This window comes from Diabrotica virgifera, chromosome 1, assembly GCF_917563875.1.
Source record: "Diabrotica virgifera virgifera chromosome 1, PGI_DIABVI_V3a".
Lineage (NCBI taxonomy): Eukaryota > Metazoa > Arthropoda > Insecta > Coleoptera > Chrysomelidae > Diabrotica > Diabrotica virgifera.
In genome coordinates this window covers 204,092,351-204,111,803 of record NC_065443.1, presented here as the reverse complement: position 1 = coordinate 204,111,803, position 19,453 = coordinate 204,092,351, and the positions used below count along the sequence as shown (strand labels likewise).

The 19,453-nt window shown below is 32.9% G+C and overlaps 1 protein-coding gene across 4 annotated transcripts in view; it reads right to left on the bottom strand.

Moving 5' to 3' along the window:
• LOC126881800 (zinc finger protein 845-like) overlaps positions 1-19,453 on the bottom strand; it is a 274,174-nt gene that overhangs the window by 20,036 nt on the left and 234,685 nt on the right. For all 4 annotated transcript variants that reach the window (XM_050646362.1, XM_050646371.1, XM_050646367.1 and 1 more), the window contains 3 exons: positions 17,473-17,749; positions 14,045-14,243; positions 7,214-7,436 (listed from right to left, as the gene is read on the bottom strand). In XM_050646362.1, the coding sequence (XP_050502319.1) occupies positions 7,214-7,436; positions 14,045-14,243; positions 17,473-17,749 (699 nt within the window). The remainder of the gene's footprint in view (positions 1-7,213; positions 7,437-14,044; positions 14,244-17,472; positions 17,750-19,453) is intronic.

The window sequence follows — 19,453 nt, the reverse complement described above, 5'->3', positions numbered from 1 at the left end:
AGTTGAGTCCTTTACGTTTTCTACTCTGGTGAACATTTTTAGAATTGGCGCTTACAGTGTTTCTACTTGGGACAGCCGAATTGTTTTCACCCATTTTGAAACAATGTGAAAACCTTGAATTACTTAAGTCTGTCCCAAAGACTTTGTAAATACAACTCCTCCGTCATTAGACCAGAAAGAACTACAAATGATTTGTCGAATGAAAGCTTATAACCCAAGGTTGGTATTAAAGGTGAGAAATTTGACCTCGTAGTTCCGGTTTTAGAGTTGCAACCGAAAGTAATGTTTTAAAATCGCCGAAATAGTATAAGCCATATATTATTTGACGCACCGTAACAAGACGAGAACAAATATATACTTCCCGATTCATTCCAGTCTGTCCGTCTGTCTGCGAATACAACTCATCCGTTATTGAAACAGATAGAATGTCAAATGAGGTGTCGAATGAAACCTCGGATTTTCGGTTCTAGAGTTGCAATCGGAAATACTATTTTAAAGTCGCCGAAATAGTACAAGCGATATATTATTCGAAGCGTCTTAGGAAGATGGGAAAAAATGTACACTTTGGATTTTTATATCAGTTCCGGTTAAAAAGTTCTATCTGGAAGTGCAATATTATATTCGAAGAAAAAATAGTACAATATGATATATCAATAGACGCGCATTGAAAAGTCTAGCTTGCATCTTTAGTTCCGATTTTGATGTCATTTTTGATTAAAAAGTTATCACCGAAAATTTTTCAACTATGACTGACTTAATATTAGTGAAATCGTATATGAATCGACAAAAAGTTAGACGAGGAGTTCAAATATCGACTTCCGGTTCTACTTCTGGTCACGTTTGGTGAAAACCTAAGACTTACGAAGTCCAATTACTTGTTATTTTTTATTTACAAGTATTCCAGCCCATTTAGCATTTAGCATACGTTCATAATAATTAGAGTTCGGATTTAATAGCATAAAGAACCGCATAAAAAGCGCTTAAAAAGGATAACGATTTTATGAAAAAAAGCATTGTATTATACAAAAAAAAGCATGAAAATAGGCATATAAATTTTGACAAACCATTTTTTTAAAGAAAATATAATATATAATTATCTCTAGGCTTAGCTTAACTTTAACCTAATTTCTATCGACACGTTTTAGATGAAGAAAAATATATCATTTTTGTTTAAAGCATGAAATAACTAAATACTCATTTATATGTTCCATTGTAAAGTTTCGGCGCCTGTCACTCAAAACATTTTTGTATATTGAAACGCTTCTTTCAAAGGCTTCTGGTTATCGGTGCATACTTATACTTTGCCACTACTGCCGGATCCAGATTTATATCTTCAAAATGTTCTCCATTTAAAACTGAAAATATTTTCTTCATCTTTTGAAATCTTTCGTTTTTTGTTAATACATTTTTGACTCTTGTTAATACTATCTGACCAATTTTTCCAGGGATACTTTCCATCTTTTTTCCAAACCTGTTTATTTTTTGGATCGACTTATGACATTTGCTGTTTCTCCAAATATTTTATTATTTCACTCACAAAATAAAAGTTGCTTTTGATAAAAGCAAGATTGTTTTGCAATTCTGTTTCACCTAAAACAACTGTTTCCTGACAATCTTTTATCGATTTGCTAGCACTGCTAGCAGTATCTTAAAGTTTTAATACGAAGCTTTTAAAATTTTCGAAATATTTGGTGTAGTATAAAGCTGCAGCTAACCATATAAACCACCGAGTTAACACTGGTTTCGGTGGTAATAGAGTGTTAGGGAATCTGTTCTAAAAAGTTGCACCCTTAAAGGAGCTTTAATGAAAATGTTTTCCCATTTTTTATCAACTCATTAACAAGTGGAGAACATTGAAGCCGCATAGTTTCAGCAACGTGATTCAGGCCGTGTGCTAGGCACGTACAGTAAATTAGATTTGGATAAAACAAAGCATTAATACTATTTTGTTGGTGGGCACAACCTCGTGAAGATAAAAAATTGTTAAAGCTTCATTTACGAATCTTGGAACTGTATTGTTATTTGTTGCTTCTAGTTCTTTTGAGTATACTAAATAACCCTTCGTCAAGATTTCTTCGTGAAGTAAGCCTATGATTAAATTAGCGAAGTGCCTTTTAAATGTAAACATATTTTTTCGCAGAGTACTTTCATCCGGCACATGTCTTTGACAGTACTTTTCCAAAAATGATTGAAAACTTTCATTTTGCAATTTATTTAATGTGAGATCAGAGTCCACAATTATTGCACAGCATAGATCAAAATTAAATTTCTGCTGTTCGCAAATGCAAAAATGATAATATGTAGTATAATTATAAAAAAGCACCAAATAAGCACAACAAAAAAGGCATGAAAATTAAAAAAAAAAGCAAAAAGAGCATAAAAAAGTGGTGTCAAAATGACTTATTTTCGCATATTTCGTTCATATTTAAAAAGAAAATAGTCCTGCTAGTATTATTTACCATAAGCATTATGCTTATAAATCCGGACTCTATTCATAATATTAAATTTTTAAATTTATAAAAAAAAGTGTTGGTGTGTAACGTGAATTTTATAATTTTTTGATAAAAAATACTGGATCCTTTGTAAAAGGTATATTTAATAGACCCTATTAAGGGTTACATCACATTAACAAAACGTTTTCGGATTAACAAAAAATAATCCATCATCAGTGTTAAAAGCCAATAGCATGCATGCGTGAGCCACCAAAATGTTATGGGCAAAAACCCTTTAAGTGTTACAAAATGTTAACTATTGGCTTTTAACACTTCTTCTTCTTCTTCTTCGTCTAGCCATTCACGTCCAAATCTGAACATAAGCCTCTTCAAGTCTTCCTTTCCATTGTTTTTTGTTGCACGCTACTTGTAGCCAATTTTTCCCGGCAGTTCGTTTCAGATCATCTGTCCATCTCATAGGAGGTCTGCCTCTGGGTATTTTGTGTTCGTATGGTCTCCAGGTTAGAATTGTTCTATGCCATTTGTTAAGATCGCTCCTAGCTACATATCCAGCGTATTCCCATTTCAATTTTAGTGATTTTTGTACCACATCGGTGACTTTGGTTTTCTGTCTTATCCATGTGTTTGTTTTCCTGTCCTTAAGTGATATGCCAAGCATTGCTCTTTCCATCGCGTGTTGAGTGACTCTGAGTATGTTCATATTCTTTTTTGTGATTGTCCATGTTTGTGCCCCATATGTTAATATCGGAATAATGCATGCATCAAAAACTTTAGATCTAAGATGTAGTTGAATTTGCTGATTTCTGAGTATATAGTTTAGTTTGCCGAAAGCTGCCCATGCTAACTTTCTTTTAGTTTCTAAAACTTTTTTCAGTTTTAACACTAATAATGGATTATTTGTTAATCCAAAAACCTTTTGTTAATGTGATGTATTCCTTATTAGAGTCTTTTAAATATACCTTTTACAAAGGATCCAGTATTTTTTGTGATATGGTATAGAGCCAGCTACAGGTATTTTATTTTCCTCGTGGATTTTGGTTGATAAAACATTACCTATAGTCTAAGAGCTAGGAGCGGATTTTGTGCGTGATAAGTAATATGGAAAAACTATACGGGGATATGTTGAATTAGTTGTGTACATGACTTTCACCAACGGCCGGAAACCAGAGTTGGGGCCGAGGGTAGTTATAAGGGGTCAAAGTCACGGATTTTATTATTTTTTTTATGAAGCTCATGATCGAGATAGTGCACCAAAATTTGAGAATAAGTAGGCCATGACGTACCTAAGTAAAATCTCTAGGGGCTCAACGCTGCGTGGCTGACAAAGGGATGGGGGTAGGGGTGAATATAAAAAATGGGTTTTTTGGGACGTTTGTGATTGAGATAGTGCACCAAAATTTGGGTATAAGTAGACCATGACATAAGTAATTAAAATCCCCAGAGCCGGAAACCAGAGTGGAGAAGGAAGGTAAGTTATAAGGGGTCAAAGTTCCGTTTTTTATTATTTTTTTTTGTGACGCTCATGATCGAGATAGCGCGCCAAAATTTGGGAATAAGTAGGTCATAACGTAACTAAGTAAAATCTCCAGCAGTGGAAAGCTGCGTGGCCGACAAAGGGGTGGGGCAGGGGTGAATATAAAAAAATGTAAGGTGTTTTTTGCGACGTTCGTGATTGAGATAGTGCACCAAAATTTGGGAATAAGTAGACCATGACCTAACTGAGTAATATCCCCAGATACGGAAACCAGAGTGGCGGACGAGGGTAGTTATAAGGGGTAAAAGTCGCGGTTTTTATTATTTTTTTTTGTGGCTCTCATGGTGGAGATAGTGCACCAAAATTTGGGAGTAAGTAGGTTATGACGTAACTAAGTAAAATCTTCAGGGGCGGAACGCTGCTTGGTGTACAAAGGGGTGGTAGGTAGGAGAGAGTATAAAAATATATGGGGTTTTTTTGCCGTTCGTGATTGAGAGAGTGCACCAAAATTTGGGAATAAGTAGATCATGACATTACTAAGTAAAATCTCCAGGGGCGGAACGCTGCAGGGGGGACAAATGTTGATCCGGGTCACAAAAAAAATAATACACACTGCGACTTTGACCCCTTAAAACTACCCTCATCCCCAACTCTGGTTTCCGGCTCTGGGGATTTTACTTAGCTGAGTCATGGTCTACTTATTCCCCAATTTTGGTGCACTATCTCAATCTAGCACGTCGCAAAAAACATCTTATATTTTTTATATTCACACCTACCCCCACCCCTTTATCGGATACGCAGCATTCCAACCCTCGAGATTGTACTTAGTTACCTCATGACCTACTTATTCCCAAATTTTGGTGCACTCTCTCGATCATATCATGAGCGTCACAAAAAATAATAAAAACGGCGACTTTGACCCCTTTTAACTACCCTCATCCCCAACTCTGGTTTCCGGCTCTGGGGATTTTACTTAGTAATGTCATGATCTACTTATTCCCAAATTTTGGTCCACTATCTCTATCACGAACGGCGCAAAAAACCCTTTATATTTTTTATATTCACCCCTACCCCCACCCCTTTGTCGGCCACGCAGCGTTCCGCCCCTAGAGATTTTACTTAGTTACGTCATGACCTACTTATTCCCAAATTTTGGTGCACTATGTCGATCATGAACGTCATAAAAAAAAATAATAAAATCCGCGACTTTGACTCCTTATAACTACCGTCGGCCCCAACTCTGGTTTCCGGCCGTTGGTGAAAGTCATGTACACAACTAATTCAACGTATTCCCGTATAGTTTTTCCATATTACTTATCACGCACAAAATCCGCTTCTATCTCTCCGACTACTATGTAGTGTCGTAGCTTCCATACAACATTAATTTGATAAAAGTCATGGGTTCAGGACCTGAGGAGATGGTTTGACCGCTCACCCGCAGAAATCTTTTCAAATATCTAGAGTATATTTTATGTATGCCATGATAGTTTGTTAGAAGACCAGTATAAGTTCTGTGGGATACAAATCTTAGAAATATGTGTGGGATGTGTTTAATTGACACTAGATTATTAATTTGAGAGTTATTAAATTTTGAGGGAAGGATATCACCAAGAAAAAAGAAAAGAACTAATATATAAGATATAGAAAAAATTAATTGGCTAGTTGGAATAAACTCCACCCTGTCAAAATCATAATAAGATACTACTTTACAAACAAATATTGAGACCTATCTGAACTTATCGGATTTCATAGTTCTCTTATTTTGACGGAACATTATGATTTAGGTAAAAAAATCTAAAACAAATATTCTTAAGGCTGTTGTTCAATCACAAATTAGTCACTTAATGTGTAATCTCACATTAATCTTAACTTATTAATTTTTTATAGTTTCACTGTGTATAATTGTGAGAGGCATCGATTAAGAGCTTAATTATGATAGGGGAACCCAAGCGGCGATTTTTGCAGTTACTTGATCGCCTCAAATTTATCATATGGGGAGAAATCTGATGTCCTGCAGGTTGGTGTACCTCCACCATATATTAGCTCTTAACACAGGAGAGTTCGTTAAGGGTGGCCCAAAAAAATCTATCCTTAAAAATACTCGAAATTGTCAGATTAAGATAAGGTAAGTTAAGGACATGCAAAACAGTGTATATTTCAAAAATCTGACGATTTGAGCGGGGCATAGGAAATGGGTGAGTTAAAAAGTTTCACAAAAAAAAAAGCGAATAATTCGCGAAATGAACGTTAGATCGAAAAACTAAAAAATACGTATTTAATATTTTTCAAAAATTTATCGAATGATACCAAACATGACCCCCACGGAGAGGGGTGGGGGGTAAATTTAAAATTTTAAATTCAAATCCCGCGATATTTCGCAAAATAAACATTAGATCGAAAAATTGCAAAATACACTTAATCAATATTTTTGAAAAATCTATCGAATGGTACCAAACACGACCCCCACGGAGGTGGGGTGGAGGGTTACTTTGAAATGTTAAATAGGAATCCCAAATTTTTATTCCAGATTTGGATTCTTTACGTAAAAATAAGCAACTTTTATTCGAAACATTTTTTTAAATTATGGATAGATGGCGCTATACTCGGAAAAACTGATTGTTGGAAATGGAAAATTAAATTAAAAATGGAAAGTCCCCACTAAAATGGAAAACTTTACTTAACTTTTTTTGATTTTAGGACCTATTTTTAGGACAACCCAATAGGTCCCAAAAGCGCTCAAGTGACTGCACATTTAGCATACTTTGCTCCCCTACTATTACGCGTTTATTCAACTTCCTGCAAATTGAATAAATTGCCAACTAGTGTTGCCACAATATGATTGTTTAAATTATATTTGTGCAAGTATGCAAGATGCAAGTATTCAAAACAATGAAAAACTATGCAAAAAACAATAACCTTTTTGATAAGTAGTAGATTATTGGTGAGCTCATAAATTAGGGGTGCTTACTCTTTGAGTGCAGTCTATATTGTAATTTTATCTTACCAACAACTGTACTGTAATAATTATCAGTAGCTATCAATAAAACCAACCATTTTTTACTCCACGATTTAGAATTATTATTCCCAAGCGCCGATCGAGAAAAAACGGACACAGCAAAATAGTGAGAAAGTGAAGAAAGACTAACAAAGGTAAAAAAAGGAAGAATATAAAAGAAATAAATCACAAAAAGATACTGAAAATAATTTTTTTTGAGAAGACATATTAAAGTTCATAAAATAATAGAATAGGAAGAATACTTCTAGCACAATAAAAAAATATTCTTACGTCTTTTCATAGCTATTCCATAACCTTTATCGTCTAGTGGAGGTCCAACTCTGGCCAATGTACAGTGTCGTTCAATGACGTACTCAATTGTTGTGGACTCCATTAAAAAGGCATAATTTTCTGATTCAACTTTTTTCACCGCATCATCGTTGTCGGTCATCATCAGCTCTGAGTTGCGTGCCATATAACTCCAAATCTTTTTGTATTTCGTCAAATTTGAATCCTAAAACCAACAATTAAAAAAGAAATAACAACAAAGTGTAAGAACAACAGGATAATTTTTGTTTCGCCATTTTTTGTCCAAAAGTTTGTTCTCCGGACAACCATGGACTATAGTTTCCCATCAGTTTGAAGTAGACCCAAAGGCTAACTTAAAGGGAAGGGCCTTTGTTATCCACTTATGAAAAATAGTATAGACTTAGAGTACCGATACACAGTTTTGGATAAAAACGTAAATAAGCATCATGTCATTTCATAAATAAGCATCATGCACAAAATCAAGACATTTTATACAAATCTAAATATACTGCAAGGCATAAATTAGGGATATAGAAAATTATGCTTATTTTCAGTTAATTTTATCGTGAACAGATTAACGGATTCAGCTATTTTTTTTAATATTTTATATTTTTCTTTAGTATTCAAACAGTTGTACAAAGGTTTATTCAAACTTCTTTTTTGTGCTTATACCGGGTGGAAGAATGGAAGATGTATTTCTTATGTTCAGTTTCAGTTTGAGACACACTGTAGGGAGGACGAGGTACAAATGTGTGTATACATCGGAATAGTATTGTAGTCTTATGTTTTGTGAACATTCTGTTTTTTAAATGTCCCTAATATCTTTAGAAACAAAGAAAAGAGGTGGTTTTACTCTTTAACATGGTGTTTTAACCGAAGCAAATGTTTGAGACACCCTGTAGTGAAGGAAAGTGTAAATTTGGTACACATCGATATTATGTTGTAGTCAAACAAAAAAAGGCGTAAGCCACCAAAAAAAAACATAAAAAACGCAAAAAACAAAAATTCTTGAGTTCCAAGCCATTGGGCCGAGCTCAGTGGGGCTTGGTACAATGACTTGGGGCCCAAGCAAGCAATTTTAGTACCGCGGATAAGTAATTAGAAGATAAAGGCATAGAGCGCTTCACGCTGGCCTAGTTTTGAACTCGATTAGGACACCACATGGAATCTTATTACCCAGGATTCCATTGTGAAAAGCATTTGGCTGATAGTTGTGCCCCCATCGCGCATCAGCGTGCTATGGGGGGGGGGAAGGGATGGCCTGGGGCATTGGAGCGAGGTGGGGTGATCCTTGTTTTTACTCGGGTCAAAACACCGCGCCCCAATGAATTGTTACACCTGAATGTACTTTTTCGATAGGGTGGACATCTCCCACAGGTCGGGTTGAATCAAATTGCTTGCTTGCTTATGTTGCAGTTTCATATTTTGTGAACATTTTGTTTTCTTTTAATTTCTTTGATATCTTTAATAACAAAGAAACTAGACGGTTTTACTCTTTAATATGCGTTTTAATTGACGACATGCGATACGTGAGGAGGCCATGTCTTATCATACCACTAAGATGAAATTATTTTCTATATATAGTACGAAAGGAAAAAAAATCTGTGTAATGTACCTCTCCACGTAGAAACCAAATCCGTACTTACTCTCAAGGAAATACAACCCCTAAACATCACAAAGCTTCCATTAAACAATCTCGTCTCTCTTATGTTGCGTTGTGCATACCGCTTACCTGGTTGACAAATAAATCTCATAGGTGTCGATAATAACTGTTTACGTTATGTGCCTTTCTGTTTTTAAAGTTGTGTTAACTGTTACTTTTTTACTGTTAATTTAGTTTTGTTTCAATTAAAACACATGTTAAAGAGTAAAACCACTTATTTTCTTTATTTCTAAAGATATCAGGGACATTCAAAAAACAAAATATTCACAAAACATAAAAGACTACAATAAGAATCCGATGTATACTCACATTTGTACCTCTTCCTCCCTACAGGGTGTGTCAAACTTAACATAGGAAAAACATTTTTTTCCACCCGGTATATGCACAAAAAAAAGTTTGAGTAAACCTTTGCACAACTATGTAAATACTAAAGAAAAATCTAAAATAATAAAAAAATAGCGGAATCCGTTAATCTGTTCACGAAAAAATGAACTATGAAAATGAGCATACTTTTCTGTATCGCTAACTTATGCCTCGCAGTTTATAATAATACTCTTCAAATCAATTTATTACAAAACAATATAAATTTAAAAAATTTTGGACGCGTTTCGGCCCAACACCACCAGCAACAACAGGTAACAACAAATCTGCAATACATTTCTTAAAATTGAATGAAAAATTAGAAGAGACAACGCCTAAAGGCCGGGACACACATATCCGCACCGAGTACAGATAGCAGGACGCGGTGAGGGCTCGGTGCGGATATGTGTGTCCTGGCCGTAACTCAGTCTAACAATTCCCAACGAAACAGGAAGGAGAAATAATCAGTAGTGATGATTCTTTCTCCCTGATTGAAGTAAAGAAATGCTACTATGTACCCTCTCTTGATATTGGTGTTTGTTACAAAGTTTGGTAAAAAGAGCTAGAGTTAATGTACAAAAACTGAGTTTCTTGTTTCTTCAAAATAAAAAGAATGTGTGTGTGCTTTGTAGGAATTTATAAGTACTTCTATTATACAGGGTGTAACAAAAATACAGGTCATAAATTTAATCACATATTCTGGGATCAGGAATCACATATTTAATCACAAAAATAGTTCGATTGAATCTAACTTACCTTAGTACAAATGTGCACATAAAAAAAGTTACAGCCCTTTGAACTTACAAAATGAAAATCGATTTTTTCCAATATATCGAAAACGATTAGAGATTTTTTATTGAAAATGGACATGTGGTATTCTTATGGCAGTAGTATTTTAAGAAAAAATTTTAGTGAAATTTGGACACCCCATAAAAATTTTATGGGGGTTTTGTTCCTTGAAACCCCCCCCCCCCCCCAACTTTTGTGTACGTTCCAATTTAATTATTATTGTAGTACCTTTTGTTAAACACAATGTTTTAAAAACTTTTTTGCCTCTGTACTTTTTCGAAAAATCAGTTTATATCGAGATATTTTGAATATTTGTCAAATCCACCACATATGGTTAAGTACGGTTATGGAGACTTGGTAATTATGAACATTTATTTAAGATTTACATTTTTAGGTATATTTTGAACCATATTAAAAAAGAAGCCACATATCGATAAAATATGCCTTATCGAAAAAATACAAAAAGGCAAAAAAGTTTTAAAAACACTGTGTTGAACTGATGGTATCGCAGTAATTGTTTAATTGGAACGTACACAAACATTTGGGGGGTTTAAAGGAACAAAACCCCCATAAAATTTTTATATAAACATATTAAAAAAGAAGCTGCAACTCGATAAAAACTGCCTTATCGAAAAAATACTAGGAGGCAAAAAGTTTTAAAAATATTTAGTTCAACTAATGGTACCACAAAAATAATTTAATTGGAAAGTACACAAAAGTTTGGGAAGGTTTAAGGGAACAAAACACCCATAAAATTTTTATGCGGTGCACAAATTTCACTATAATTTTTCTTTAAGATCTTCCTGCCATAAGAATGCCACATGTCCAGTTTCAATAAAACATCTCTAATAGTTTTCGATATATTCGAAAAAATCGCTTTTTATTTTGTAAGTTCACAGGGCTGTAACTTTTTTTATGTGCATATTTGTACTAAGGTAAGTTAGGTTCATTCGAACTATTTTTGGTCCCAGAATATATAATTTAATTTATGACCTGTATTTTTGTTACACCCTGTATAATTTCAACGAAATCAATATAGTTTAACCAGTTTATATATTTTTTATTTAAAAATTAAACTAATTTTAATACTTACTACTTTCCAAAAATTTTTATTCAAACAACACCAAAAATTAAAAAAATAAAAGAATAAAACACACACAAACACATTGAAAAATGCCACAAAGAAATGATTTCTAAACAATAATTGTTGGCAAAAATTTTAACTAAACACGTAATTTCTGAGAAAAAAATTAATATATTATATACTACTTATAATCATAAATGTTTGCTTATTGTGTGAATTAATCAAATTAGTTTGATTTTTGCGGAATTAAAATATTAAAATACCACAAAATATAGAGTAAGAAAACAATATATTAGCTGAAGATTGCTAGAAATTTTGTTGAAAATCAAATTGTGTAAATCTAAGTACTACCTACTACATTTTACATTTTCCAAATTCTTAGGCATATAACTTTTTATTACAATACTAAAACATGTACAGTTTACCTGTTGCTTTTAAAAACTATTTAAAGTCACTAACATATTATAAACTTACTTTTGTTTCTGTTCTCACAACAATAAAAAATACATTTATTTTGTTTACACACATCCGCCATATTGAATAATTTTTGATAGGTCATTGGAATACCCAATCAGAGCAAACGTATAAAGGCGGATACACATCAATAAAAATTTGTGTACGTGTTGTATTTTAAAATACATAAAAATAAGTGGGTTGTGGCGCAGTAGCGCATTTAAATCTTGTTAGGTATTTTTACCACGTAAATATTAAGTTCGTGTGTTGTACCGCCGAATCCACTTGACGACAAGTGGATAATCAAGTCCACACTAACATTGCTCAAATAGGCAAAATCAAACATCTGTTTAAAACAGGAAATAAAAAAGACGTGATTAATTACAGACCAGCCTCTTTGTTGTCTGTTTTTTCCAAAATATTTGAAACAATTTAAAAAAAAAATAGATTACTAATGCCCGGTTGCACCAACAGATCTTAAGCTTAAGTCGAGAATATCATAAGAATTAATATAGTATAATTATAATATATTACAATAAGAATACCATAATATAATAATAGATATAATTGATAGTAAGGTAAGAATCTAAAATTATGGTGCAACGTAAGTGATACTCACGGAGGCCCTATCTATAAGTAGAGCTTAGCTAAGCTGGAGCTTAAGATCTGTTGGTGCAACCAGGCATAAGTTTTTTGGACAGGTTTAGTACAGTATCGGATTGCCAATACGGTTTTAGAGAAAGAAAATCGACACAAAATGCTATTTGTAAACTAACATCACAAATATCAGAAGCTTTTGAGTCTAATAAACGTAGTTTATGCATATTCGTCGATCTCTCTAAGGCGTTTCACACGATATCTCACGAGATGTTGTTGAAAAAACTTGAGAAGTATGGTCTGAGAGGACGGGTTTTGACATTACTAAAAAGTTACTTAACTGACAGAAAACAATTTGTAGAAATTGATGGTGTCAAAAGTGATCCTGAAGTAATTAATTATGGCGTTCCGCAAGGGACCGTATTAGGCCCTCTACTTTTTACACTCTATGTTAATGACATGCTCAAACTAAAAACTGTTGGAAACATAATTAGTTTTGCTGGTGACACTGCAATTTTTTATAAGGCCGATAATTGGGAAGATCTTAAAATTATAGCAGAACAAGACTTCAAAATTATAAAAACATGGTTGCAAAAAACAAACTCACATTAAATTATGAAAAAACTAAATATATACCTTTTGCAATATATAAAAATTCTCTGCCAACTTTTAATTCATTAAAAATAAATCAAAAACAACTAATATTTAAATCAGAGTACATAAAATATTTAGGAGTCATACTTGACAGGCACCTTAAATGGGACTTACAAAATAAAAAATATTATAAGAAAAATACGAGGACTGCTACCAAAATTCCGCTATTTAAAAGAGTTTTTGGATGTTGGACAGCTTAAAATGCTTGACCTGTCTCTAGTACAATCTCATCTTGTATATGGGAGTTTAGGATGGGGTGGAGTAGCTGATTGTCATCTGGTGACCCTTCAAAATACTCAGAAATGGTTTCTTAAACTAATATATGGAAAACGAAAAACATATCCCTCAGATCAACTTTTTCATGAAACTCAGGTTCTTGATGTTCGGCAATTGTACTGCTTAGAGCTACTTAAAAATATTCATAAAGGTAAAATTCCTCTTACAGTAAAAGTGTCAAATTATGAAACAAGAAGAAAATTGAATGTCGAATGTCTTCACACTTTAAAAACAATGACGCAACGGTCAATTAAATATTTTGCTCCAAGCATATACAACCAATTGCCCATGAATTTTAAAAATGTCAAAAAATTTTATTTGTATAAGAAATTAGTTACTGCTTGGGTAAAAGAAAAAAGGGAGTTATGTAACAATTTAAGAAATTTAAATTATACTATATTAGATAAAAAAAAACAGAAATTAGATTAGAAACTGTAAAAATACAATAATGATTTGTAAAAAAAAAACAATAAACACAAACCTGTCAATATTAGACAAATGAAGTCAACAAGCATGTTTATGCTTTTAAGACTTTTCTTTACGTTTATTTTAGTGTAAGTAAACTGAAATTGTAAATTATTGAAATAACTATTGATTTGAATAAACGTATATTACATATTATTATTATTATTGCTGTGTGGCGCAAATCTCTTTGAAAGCGACTGAAAAACAGACAGCACGACGGATAGCGTGCGTTGTTCGTCATGGAAATATTTTGCGTATTTCTATGCGGCGCACAGTCCACATCAACAAAAAGTTCAGCACACACGAGCAAACTTGCGTCAAATACAACGTACAACATAAATATTTATTGATGTGAATCCGCCTTATCGTTTAGTCTGCGCGTAGCGCTAAACATTTTTGGTGAATTCGCGCACATTTACATTTACTCCCAATCGCGCCTAAATAAGTATAAATTCAATAACAAAATACTAACCCTAAAGTAGTTTGCGGTGGCTCCACCTTTTTTGGCCCCAAACTGAATTTCCGTTTGTTGCGCCAATTCGTCTATATTATTAAACGGAGTTACCAAGGTGGTAACAGTCAAAAAAGCAGCTAAGTTAGCGGTGTATGAGGAAACCATAGTCAATACAAAGAAAAACCAAAATCCAGAAGCTGCTCGAGTAGAACTTGATCTATAAAAAAAATTTAAAAATAATGTTAGGTGGATAATGCAGATTTTAAATTGTTGATAAATCAAAGTTCAAAATCGGTATACGTTAAAAAAATGCATTTTCTCGGCTTCCCATGGAGTAATTTTCTTCATTCTTTTTTTGTTCCCAAGTAACTCGAGTAGAGCCATCTAAATGACGCATTATTAAATGTCAAAGTTGCTTTTGTTTTGTTATAATAAATTAATTTATTTATTATAACAAAAATTTTTAATTTGTTTAAATAAAGATTATTTAAATAATTATACAGCTTTCAAACAAAAATATTTGTGTTTTTAACGTTAAATCGTACACTTGTAGTAAGTTTATCTAAAAAAAGTCTACCACTGGAAAAAATATGTAGTTTTCATTTCTTATAAATAAATTAATCTATTATAACAAAATAAAAGCAAGTTTGACATTTGAAAATAAGATAGATGGCTCTACTCGAGTTACTTGGGAACAAAAAAAAATGAAGAAACTTTGTCCATGGGAAGCCGAGAAAATGCATTTTTTTAAAGTCTACCGATTTTGAACTTTGAGATAACGTTTTCTCCAACCTAATTTTTGATTGGAATTTTGCTTTTTTTTGGCAATTTTCACTCGTAATATCGATAGTTTCTATTACAATAATATGTTTTATGAGTATTTTAAAGATATGAAAATTGGTGTAGAGAAAGAGGATAAACATAAAAAGGTGATGGTTAGAACATTATGATCCTATTGTTTATATCTTTGCCGTAAATGCTGGTCAACTTTGGCCGGTTGTATCTCAGGAACCACTCATCAGAATTAAACGTTTTTTCTTTTAAAAGAAGCGTCCTACTTTTAAAATATTCCTGAGGCCACTTAACTAGTCCAATTTCAATTCTGTAAAGTACATGACATTGAAGAACTTGAAAACAGATACGACACGTTTAACATGTATAAAAAAGTGAAAGAAGCGGCTGGTATCTTCAATAAGAAACAAACTGCATTGCTACAGAATGAACATGGTAAAGTAATATTTGAAGTAGAGGACGCTATTCGAAGACGCCTCCCGATATTACTAACTGCGACGGACCCCTAATAACACGCTCTGAGGTTATAAAAGCCATACAATCATCAAAAGATGGCAGAGCGACTGGTCCTGATGAAATTCCAACTGAAATATACAAGCTTATAAATGATAGCAATGTTTTAGAGGCTATAACTTCATTTTTCAATACCATTTATACCAGCGGACAACTACCTAATGGTTGGTCTAATTCACTGTTTATAGCTCTACCTAAGAAGACAACAGCAAAAACCTGTGCTGATTAGAACCATCAGTTTGTTAAACCACTTATTGAAAATTTTTCTAAAGGTAATACATGGTCGTATCTACAATAAATGCGAGGAATACCTGGATGACACACAGTTTGGTTTTCGTAACGGGTCTGGAACGAGAGAGGCACTGTTTGGAATGAAAGTACTTGCTCAAAAATGTCGAGATATATCTGTAGACATATACTGTTGTTTTATTGACTTCCAAAAGGCATTTGATCGTGTTAAGCACTCTATATTGATCGAAGCTCTAAAAGTCATTGGCTTGGACGGCAGAGATGTTCGAATAATTGCAAATTTATATTGAAATCAAACAACATCAGTTTTAGTAGATGGTGTGGAATCACAGGCTCTTAATATTAAAAGAGGAGTAAGGCAGGGATGCCTCTTGTCACCCCTGCTTTTCAACGTTTACTCCGAAAGAATTTTTAGAAAAGCACATTCTGAAAAACAAGAAGGAATACTTGTGAACGGTAAAGGCATCAATAATTTGCGATATGCGGACGATACAATACTCCTAGCTTCTAGTCAAGAAGATCTGCAAACACTATTTGATAGTGTCGTTGAGAGTTGTAGGGAGGCAGGCCTGGATCTGAACATACGGAAAACCAAAATACTCATAATAAGTAAACAACAGCATATAAAACCGTCTATATATGTAAATAATACCAAACTTGAGCAAGTTGATAAAATCGTTTACCTTGGACAGCAATTAAATTGTAACGCAGAAAGTCACGACGAAATTAGATCTAGGAGAGAGCAGGCTAGAGCCGCTTTTAAAAGGATGTCCAAGGTGTTATGTAACAGAGACCTAAAATTGTCATTGAGGATCCGCCTACTTCGCTGCTACGTGTTCTCGGTCTTACTTTATGGTGTCGAGTCCTGGACTGTGAATAAAATCGATCTAAATCGCCTTGAGGCTTTCGAAATGTGGTGGTATAGAAGAATTTTAAAAGTTTCCTGGGTGGAGAAGATTCGAAACTCCACAATACTAGAACATCTCAGCAAGACTACTGAGATCATAAAAAGCATCAAGCAGAGAAAGCTGGAGTATTTCGGACATGTAATGAGAGGTCCCAAATATAGGTTGCTACAAAATATCATGCAAGGATAAATAGCAGGCAAACGCAGTCCAGGACGAAGAAGAACCTCATGGTTGAAGACCTTTCGAGATTGGTATGGTGTTGATACAAGCATGCTATTTAGTGTGGTAGTGAATAAAATTAAGATAGCTATGATGGTAGCCAACGTCCTGAAAGGACATGGTACATGAAGAAGAAAGTACATTAGATAGGTAGAGTAGCTATTTATACAAAAATCATAGTTATTCTTATGTATCATAATTATTATGGTTATTATAGTGACCGTAAATTTTTAATTAACAATTTAATTGTTGCTAAACTGTTTATTCAATTTCCATCGGCTTTTGGAATTATAATCTATACGAAAAGAGCTTTTATATTACTAAGTTATTTAATTACTGATAAACAATTACTTATCTAAAATTTTAGTTGAAAATTAAAGATTTTTTTGGAAAAACCCGCATTTTCCGTGGAAAATTTTCTTTGAAGTAAATCGGGAAAAACACGTCTCTATGCAGAATTTAATTACGGTGAATTTTTATTTGAGTGTTTTTGGTGAAGAGTTAAAAGCTTTGGAGTTATAGACCAAAAATTGAAAAAACACGATTTTCGGGCGCCATTTTGTTTATAAAAAAAGTAGCACACCATCTGCGGACTTTGCATACCTATATTATTACTATATAGGTACAATCATAAGATTCGATTCCAGCAATAAAATTGCTGGTAAATAACTTTTCCTTGTATTTTGCTAATTAGTCCAGAGTAATTATTTTAGTCAAAAACAGACAATTAATCACCAGAAAGACTAATTTCTGAATTTTACTTACATTGCAGCCAACTCCGATCCTTGCTGCATCAATGCTCCAATCGTAAACCAGAACGAATTCCTTATGGAAAATTGATTGATCAGAAATTCGGGTTCTTCTACACAAGGATAAGGGTTCTGCCATTCCGACGGTGACAATCTTCCCATTATAAATATAGATATGGAAACAATGAGGTAAGATACTCCCAACATTGTCCATACTCTGAAGGAAAATGGGGATATGAACATGAAAAGGCTAGGTGGAACTGGTTCTGGCTTTTTGTAAAGAATGGTTATACCTAAAAATAAAAATAAATATTTTGTCTAGTTTGACTGCTTCATTCAAATAATATCATATGGATAGCAATCAAAATTATAAAATCAACCCTTTGCCTGTAATCTTATCCATCCCAGCATTGAGTTTCATTATTCAGTTTGTAGTAAACAGGAATACCTATTTATGGTAGACGGGTGTTTGGTAAAGAATATGCCATAGCTTATCCTTAGATTACTGAGGTTAAAATAGGTCGACTTAAGCTAGCTTACCTTAGTACAAAAGTTGATAATAACCGTAATACAGGGTGTCAAAATTATACTCTTATTTTATTTATTCTTGAATATTTCCTAACAGGCACAGGATAATAACACAAAATTTGGTAAGCGGAGTTTTTTTGGGACGAGAAATCTAAATTCGCCACCAAAAATAATGTATTACCCAGAGGGCGCCACATACGCCTTTCAGCGCTCATTTAATAATTTTTAAACGTTTTTATTTAGTTCAATAGTTTGCGTCAAATCTTTAGACGGTAATTTGACTGCCTTTTCTTCAATGCAAATGAATGAAAATTTGCAGACCTATGCATTCGCGGGAACAATACACGAATTTTTCAATAAAATTTTTTTATGTTCATTCATTGTTTAAATAAAAAAAAACGATTTTAATGGAAAATGCTTAAATTCTCTTTTTTTACAATGTAAAAACTTGAAACTTTTACGGATTGTAGCTAATGATATGAACTATACAGAATTTCACTTTTTATGTTAATTGTTTACGTTATGCTTCATAAATAAACAATAAAGTTTCAAATTTTTTGCCGATTCCGATTACTTTTCATGTTAGTACATCATATGTTTTATAAATATTTTAATAAACATGACTATATATTTTAATGTGTGAAAAGTGTAAGACTAAAAAGTAAAAGAATAAAAAAAATATGAAAAAAACATTTTTAAGAAACGCTTTTCTTTAGTTACGAGTGACAAAATTAAAAATATAAAAAAATCAACTAAAAAGCAAAAAATAAAAAAAAAATTAAAAAAATCGAACATATTCGTTAAAGAAAAGCGTGGGGCGAAAACGGTTTATTCGATGAAGACGCGCCACGCTTTTCTTTAACGAATATGTTAGATTTTTTCATTTTTTTTTTAATTTTTTGCTTTTTAGTTGATTTTTTTATAACATTTTTAATTTTGCCACTCGTAACTAAAGAAAAGCGTTTCTTAAAAATGTTTTTTTCATATTTTTTTATTTGTAATACCCACTTTACATACTTTTTGAATCAAAACTTTTATTCTGTTAATATTTCTACTTAAAAAATGTATACCACATTTATCTCGCTAAACTCAACCGTTTTCGAGATAAACGCATTTTACTTAAATCTGCAAGGCAACGTAATTTTTTGCATAATATCATTGTTGTAACACCCGAAAAATAACTTCAATTCAAACGATAAAAATTTACAAAAATGTATCGCAAATTTCTTAAAATTAAATTTTCCATACAATGACATAAATATGAGAACTGGCTAAATTATTGTGGTTTCAAGTTTATTTTTTGGGTCTAGCTACAATGATATTATTCAAAAAATTATGTTGTATCGCAGATTCAAAATGCGTTTATCTCAAAAACAGTTCAGTTTAGCGAGATGAATATAGTATACCTTTTTTAAGTAAAAATATTAAGAGAATAAAAGTTTTGGTTCAAAAAGTATGTAGAGTGGGGG